At 33.7% G+C, this 8,760-nt stretch overlaps 1 protein-coding gene across 2 annotated transcripts in view; it reads left to right on the plus strand.

Moving 5' to 3' along the window:
* Positions 1 to 3,999: 3,999 nt before the first annotated feature.
* The window catches only part of LOC108750824, a 19,182-nt gene continuing 14,421 nt past the window's right edge, over positions 4,000 to 8,760 (plus strand). For both annotated transcript variants that reach the window (XR_001939456.1, XM_018490610.1), the window contains exon 1: positions 4,000 to 4,608. Coding sequence is in view for 1 of the 2 variants with exons in the window: in XM_018490610.1 (XP_018346112.1) it covers positions 4,182 to 4,608 (427 nt within the window). In the remaining variant the exon portion in view is untranslated. The remainder of the gene's footprint in view (positions 4,609 to 8,760) is intronic.

Here is an 8,760-nt window from a genome sequence, read left to right on the forward strand (position 1 = left end):
ATACATCGCATTTAATTTGTTAACGACATCGGGCAATTGGTGGCTGTCATAATGATTCGTTATACGCATTGATGGATTGCTATCTGAAAATTTTTGCATGTTCTGCAAATCGAATCAAAAGTGTTGCAACGTCATTGTCCACTACTGTACACACGATATCATTAATGCCTAGACATCTGAATTTTCAGAAGTATGTTCGAAACGCGCTTTCTTTTCTTTCATGCATTACGGTTATATTCGAATAATGTAATACGTAAAATTAAAATTGAATTAAATTTAAACTAAACGTATAATTTACAAATAAATTAATAATATATTTAATATCATATGTTTAATTAGTTATAATTAAATTGACGATTATACTTTGTATTATTAATGTACTTTAATTAGACATATAATATTGAAAAGGATCCAAACGGCGATCAAAACGTACATTATATTCATCCAGTATCAACTTTTATAGGCAATTTCAAAGTTTGATTTAACTTAATAATTTATAAATAAAATCGCTATTAGATACAATATTCTGCAATTTTTTCTCACGTTCTTAAACTTCATTTTTTTATAAAAAAATAATGCGAAAATTGTCTTTTTAATTCATCTTTTCTCATATATATAAATATAGATTACTTAGTGTAGAAAAAGGATATATATATTGACATATATTCTTGTAAATTATACTAACAAAATTAAATTGGCCAGTAATTGATTATATATTTTGATAGATATACTTAATTACTTAATTTGAATAATAAGAGTACTGTTTAGTACTCAAAATAAGTAATTAATCATATCTATTAAAACAAATAACTAATTAATAAATAATTAATTACTGGCCAATTTAATTTTATCAGCAGTTTAAGGATATACGTCATATACATGTTTTTTCCTTTCATCTCTATATATACGGGACGTATATAAGGGAAAAGGAATAAAAAAGACAATTTTTAGATTTTCTTTTATAAATAATGTTTGAGAAAGAATTGGGAAATGTTGTGTCTAAGATCGATTTTATTTATAAATTATTATATTAAATTTAGTTTATGTTTAGTTTAAATTTTAAGTTTACATTATTTTTTCGAATAACCATTAGTCATAATTAGACTGCGGATATTTATGCAAAATACTAAACTGAGTATTAAACATTGGACAGTTTTAGCAATCGATCATTCTTCGTTAAAGAGTTATTAAAAAGTATAGTAAAAAGATTGAGATTACTATCTATAAATGTGCAATTTATGCAAAATGTGCATTTTATGCAAAACATTCAGTTAAGTATTTTGCATAAATATCCGTAGTCTAATGCATGAATATTTGGAAAAGAACGCGCATCTTGAACATGCCTCGATATTTCTGCAAATTCAGATACCTAGGTATTAGTGAAGCTATGCTCGTTTACTAAGATAATGCATTATTTAACTAGGTTTACCAGTTGCTGTCACAATGGAAAAAGGAGCAAATATTGAAATCTTGATTTTGTTTACATCGCGTACTTTATGAGACGCCCGATTTTCAGAAACGCGTAGAAGAGAAATATTCCACTGAGCGTGAGAGAAGAAAAGAAAATGTGATTCTGTCGAAGGTACGTAAGTGAAATTTGATTGTGCATAGATAAACATAAGGTGAAATGTAATTTTTAACTAATATGAAGAATTTGATGTCTTGTTTATATAAAAAAATCGAAATATATTATTTACAATATAATAAATTAACTTTTTATTTAACTAAGTTAAGTTAAAATTAACAGCCTTGAAAATTTAACTTAGTTAAGATAAAAGTTAATTAAGATAAAATCGGTTAATCGGAAAGTTCGAAAAATTATCAGCGCGCAATCGTATCTGAAATAAATTTATTTAATAAAGAATATATATTATATTATTCGAAAAAAATATCTAACTTTGACCGTGTTAGCGTTCTCTATTCAGTAATAACCATATTCTATTTAGTCAAACGCCAATAACCGATTGTCATATTACTGGAATTATTTTATTTAATTGAGCCATTGAACTATATAGTTGATATCAATTGTTTTTTTATAGCTGAAGCAGAAGTAGCAGAGGCACAAATTGCAAAACGCGTAAAATATTCAACGAGGATTTCGGATGCTAGAGAAAAGATGGATGGTAATTAAGATCTTAATGATATAAAAACTTATTTTTCAAAATTGCTTTTTTTATTTCCAGAATTGAGCAAGATTACAGGAGGAGAAGGAGAAAAAAAAATGAATTTTTATATTTATATGTATGTTTGTGAGGCGTCGAGTGGCTCCGTGGATCCGTTCGCGGAATCACAATCCGCGAATCCGAGTTCGATTCCGCTCGCGCCTCACATGTATGTTTGTATTGTCCATTCAATTTTCCCTGTCCTCAAAAGGTTAATAAACCTTTCTATAAACATATATTTATATAATATTTATGATAATTTTTTTCAGTATCTACTGAATCTAAATTTGTTGAAATGTAATGGAATTTGTAATATTGTAATAACACAAAAAGCTTTGAATTCTTATAATAGTTAAATTGTTAAAATATTATATATTTCGTTCCCATTTCATTACTTTTCAGATATTTTCATTAAATGACGCCCGGAGAGAGTGGGAATTCAAACACATACAGTGGAGCAGCATCAGAAGCGTGTCCGGATTCTTACCCAATGCCCTCGGATGTCATCCTCGTTTAACGTTCGGTAAACAGGATGATTGGATAATACGACATCCGGGGAGCATCCAGATGGGAATCCGAACCTGCCCCTGTAGTGGAATTCGACTTATGATTGGTCGGTTTCTATTTTAAGTAGGCCTATTTTGTATAATAGATCACACCCACAATCGAAATCTACTCTGTGCTGCTCTTTTAGCAAGTAACACGGCCAGTTCAGTTCCGTGTACTTTATCATATAAAACGGACGTTTAGTTCTTTCGCCGCAAGTTCTGCGAGTAAATATAGAATGAATCGGGAATGAAGTAAATATACATTACATATCGTTGCGCATTCGTGCCATTCGCGGAAATAGCTTAGGATGATATCCCATGCAACGGATCGTGTGTAAGTGAATTCGCTAATCACAAAATCATTTTCACAAATTTGCTTGCAAAATTTGCAAACAGATTTAAGAGAACGATTCTGTAATTGGCGATCCGCTAATCCGATTACGCACAAATCGCTCCATGGGACATTAAGGATATAATTGTTGCATACGTAAAACAGCGGATCGTCAGTGATTGGTCGGATCCTTCGATATGCGAATACGCGTGTACAGTAATACTTGTCATGGAAATAGCACCTTAAGGGTGAAGCGTTCCCGCCATTTACGTTTGCGCCGTCCATCGCAGAGCCAAACGATCACGTCTCGTCAATTACTGTTTTGTATGTTATTAATAACAGTCGATAATCAATATTCGCTTTGTACCTTCACTACGATATCGTCAAATAAATCAGCGATTACAGCTAACACCACAGCTACTCGGAGTAAGCCTGTTTCGCTCTCCTGCGTCTATCTCTATCCCTGCCCCCCCCTCTCACTCTCCGTTTGTACACTCGCATGCACTGTGCATACACAGAAAGTACAGTTCCCTCGCGGTAAATACACCTCATAGGATTCCAGCCTGAGAGTGACGTCCCATGCAGCGGATCGTGCGTAAGCGGATTCGCGTATCGCCAATTACAATCATTCTCTTAGATCTGTTTGCAAATTTCGCAAGTGGAAGAGGATTCTATGATCGGCGTTATGCAAATCCGCTGCATGGGACATCACTCTTAGGCTGGAATCCTATGAGATGTATTTATTGCGTATCGCATAACCAATCGCGTAATCAATCAGAAGCGACCTATTGTTGTGATTTCGCGTTTTACTGATCATTGATTGGTTACGCGGTTACGCGATACGCGGCAAATATATCTCATGGGATTCCAGCCTTATTGTTCTCTCAACCAGAGGTCGCGAGAAAACTGTACTTCCTGTGTACAATGTATGCGAGCGTACAAACAGAGAGGGGCAGGGAGGGTAGAGATAGACGCAGAAGGAGAGCGTAACGGGCTTAGTCAGAGTAGCTGTGGTGTTAGCTGTAATCGTTGATTTATTTGACGATATCGGAGTGAAGGTACGAAGCAAACATTGATTATCGATTCTTATTGATAACATATAAAACAGTAATTAACGAGACGTGATCGTTTGGCTCCGCGATGGACGGCGCAAATGTGAATGGCGGGAACGCCGAAGTACCGCGCGAGGATCCTAACCTCGCTGGTGATGGCGACGGCAGTGTTGGTGTTGATAGTGCGACGGAGACGCCAGATCGACCGGATTCCAGCGACAAAACACAATCGACAGCTGGTGGTAACGGAGACGCACAGGAACTTAACGGCGAAGTTGGTAACTCGCTCAAAAAACGTAGCATGTTGCTGCCCCGTAAGAGAATGAAAAGATCCAAGGCCGACTCTACGGATGCTATGGAGAGCAATGCGGCGAAAACGCCTGGAACGAGGGGACGCAAACGCAAACTCGCGGATCTTGAAACCGTCAGCTCCGAAGACTCCGAAGAATTTAACGGCTTTGACTTTCAAGGACTTGAATCGCAACCGGGCAGTCATGTTCTGAAGAAGCTTATAGGTAAGTTTTTGGTTTTTCATACAAATCTAAAGTTGGTACAACTCTTTAGTTAAAAAGTCTTTATACACACTTCTGCAATTACAATAGTTAGAAAATTTAAATTAATATAACATACAGTTGAAATTATAACTTTAGAGTGTAATCTGTTTGTATATTAATCACCGCTTTTTTGCATGTATATCTGGTCTATTTCCCATCTGCCATTCTGCTTCTTTTGATCAATTGTTTAATTATGCCAAGAAAAGTTTAATACATTTATAGTTATATATTTATCTTTTTATGCTCTTGCAACAACCGTGGTCAATATTTGCATGGAAGTCGTCATTTCCATACAATTTGACTATAATTATCATATAATTTTGTTGACCATCGTTAGATTGTTCTTAGTATTTCGTTACAGTGCAATTTCGAATATATTGTATGAACCATAGTTTTGGACTAAAATTGAAACAAAAACTGTACTATATTTGCTTTATACAAACTTTATATATATATGTATATATATATATATAGTTTTTTTTCTTAAGTGAAAATCTCTTGGCTTAATAAATATGAAAAGCTTATTTTTATGAGGAATTGTAGAGTTTCCATAAAATTTTTTTTTCATAAAAGAGATAAAAATGAAATGTGCTTACATTTGTATAAGTAAAATCCATACATTTCGTATGGAAAGTTTAGCCAGTTTATTTCTCCATTTTGAGATATGTTGTAGTTTTTATGATTCTTAACAATTAATGTTTTCTTTGCCACATCTACAGAGAACTAACGGTAAAAAGGTATAGAGCCTTGAAGTTATAGAATCTGAGTTATAGTAATCTGCTATATTTCTTTTAGATAACTTGATGCTTTTTTTCATGCGTAATAGATATACCTAGGCATGTATTCTTGAATGCCTTATATGCATATGCACACATGCACACATACACACGCATGCAATACGTACCATCATGCACACGTACATACCTATCCAAATAACAGAATGTCTGCAGTCTTTTAGCAGACCGTCAGCAGATTCAAGCAGAAAATGACAGCAATCTGCCATCAACTGTGTCCGCATTAGACTTGTGTTCTGTTAATATCGCCTGTCGACATAATATGAAGGCAAATTATTGGTAGAAACTGAGCAGATTCTGAGCAGAGCCTTCAAGATATTATCTGACGTTAAACTGTCAGCAAAAACGACGTAGATTCTGCTTTGACATGATCTGACAGCAGATTGTCAACAGAAATAGATAATTGATAGTTGACAGATTGTCCCAGAATCTATACTGTCAAAGCATCGTGTCAGAGCAGGATCTGCGTCGTTTCTCCTGACAGTCTATAATGCTAGGTGATGTCGACAGGATCTGCTTGGTTTCTGTAGACAATATACTATCAGATTATACCACAAATCTGCTCTGTTTCTTTCTCCAATCTATCATTTACTTCTGCTTGCAGATTCTGTTACGTTTTTTCTAGCAGTCTGTCAACATTATTATGCATATCTAATTCTGTAACAATTCTGTTGTTATTTTGTTGGCATAATGTGTAGCAGATATTTAAAAAATCTGCTTTCTACAGCATGGTTATCTGGAGACACATGGACATGCACATTGATATGTCCACGCACACACACACACACACGCACACGCGCACACACACACACACACACACACCAACGATGCACGCGCATATTTACACATGTACATGCGCACACGCATCACACACAACACGCCAAGCATACACTACACGCGCGCACAGATACATATGTACATCACACACGATGCACGCTCACATTCACACAAGCACTTGCACATATGCAACATGTACACACGCATACATCACACGCGCGCGCACATTCGCAACACGACGCACGCGCAACATTCAACACGCAACATGCGCACACGCATACACCACACATTCACCACACATTCACGTGCGTAGACACACACACACACACACACACACACACACACATCCACAACACGACGCACATGCAACATGCATGTACGCATACACAATATACCAACACATACACGCATACGCGCGCGCAGCACACACATACACACCGCGTCACTCAATATTCAAGAATATATGCGTACGACCTATTACATATAAAAGAGAGCATCTTTAATTATCTTAGTTATCTTATAGCAGACACTCAGATTTTATGACTTTAGAGCTCCATATCTTTTAACCCATTAATTTTCTATGGATATGATACAGAAGATATTTGTTCAAAATCATAAAAACTACAACATACCTCAAAATGGAGCAGTTTATAACTTGTTTTATATGTTAGGTTGTTTATTTATACAATCGTACATACACCTCATTTATTTTATGAAAATAGTTTTATGCTATCTTATAAAAATAGATTTCACATTTATTAAGAGGTTTACGTTCGCGAGAAAAAGGATACGGAAGAACATCATAAAGGCACACTGTTATCACTCAACATTTAACAATTAAATATTATACATTAAAAATTAAACTGTAATGTACATCTAACGGAAGATCTAATGCGAATTTGACGGATGTCTACTTTAATTTTTTTTCTGATGCATCGTACGAGAAAGTCGCGATATTAATAAATCTATGATGATCGTGTTATTATAGAGTTCCGCATAATCAAAATGAATAATAATATGGTTTCCATAATCCATTGTGTGTGTGCGTTACAACCCATATAGGATATTAGTATTGATCCAATACTGGATCAAGATTGGTTACCAAGTAGCCTATATTGGCGCGATAATGGCAATCATCACTGGCCCACTAATGGGAATACTATGGGATGATAACTTCGACCCGATAATGGGTAATTAAACTGGCCGTGATAAATAATATTAAGCTATTAATGGTTGTCTTATCGTGCCAATATTTGACCAATAATGGTTTGCAGTGCCGTGATTATTCCAATTATTTTAAATGCTTTCCAATAAGAGACACAGATGACAGTGTAACACAGTGAATTATTTTATTTTTGTTTAATATATGTTATTGTCAAATAAAAATAATTCACTATGTTTACTGTCATCTGTGTTTCTTACTAGAAAGCATCCTTTTATATTAATTATTCATGCAATAATTATATAATTACAGGTATGTATTTATTAATCAATATATTTTTTTCTCTATAACAAATATATTTTGCATATACTTTTTTAATATATACATATACGCGTATCTGTTGAAATTTATATTGAAAAACATTTTTCAAGAAATAATATACTTACGCATCTACACATATCAAAGTACATACATATATTATATATTAACTTGAAAATAAATTATAATCTTATTTAATAATTTATATATTAAAAATGCTTTATAGAGATAATAAAATATTGGGTTAGGAAAAAAAGGCCCTTTAGAATTTGATAAAAAGACTTTAGCAACCCATAAATTCTGTTTGTAAAAAATGAGCGATTACATCTCACTTGATAGAGCAACGTTTCGGTTTTAAGACTCGATATTTTTAATTGCGATGATTTTTAACAAAGTTATGAGCAATAAAGTTATAATAGAATGTTTCTTTTTACTTAATTCGCGAGTAACTCAGCAACAAAAAATCATAGGAACAAGATTTTTTTAAAAACCGATTTTGTGGCTTCAAGCTTTCACGATCGAAATTTTTTTCAATTTTTGGGACGGACGCTGCAGACCTAAAAAGTGAAAAGAAAATTTACATACGAAGCGCTCTTACAGTTCCGAGTGTTAAGATGTTGAACTAACATTCATTTAAATTAAATTAAATTAAATTAATTTATTTCAGAAATAAATTGAGAGCCGATAAATTACCGGATTCACGCAATTATTTTGATAATCCCCCCCAAATTTTCCCAAATCTTAAAAATTGTAATAAATTCATTGCGAAAAATTTATTTCTGAAATAAATTAATTTAATTTAATTTAAATGAATGTTAGTTCAACATCTTAACACTCGGAACTGTAAGAGCGCTTCGTATGTAAATTTTCTTTTCACTTTTTAGGTCTGCAGCGTCCGTCCCAAAAATTGAAAAAAATTTCGATCGTGAAAGCTTGAAGCCACAAAATCGGTTTTTAAAAAAATCTTGTTCCTATGATTTTTCGTTGCTGAGTTACTCGCGAATTAAGTAAAAAGAAACATTCTATTATAACTTTATTGCTCATAACTTTGTTAAAAATCAT

The sequence above is a fragment of the Trachymyrmex septentrionalis genome, unplaced genomic scaffold (genome assembly GCF_001594115.1).
Source record: "Trachymyrmex septentrionalis isolate Tsep2-gDNA-1 unplaced genomic scaffold, Tsep1.0 scaffold37, whole genome shotgun sequence".
NCBI classification, from domain to species: Eukaryota; Metazoa; Arthropoda; class Insecta; order Hymenoptera; family Formicidae; genus Trachymyrmex; species Trachymyrmex septentrionalis.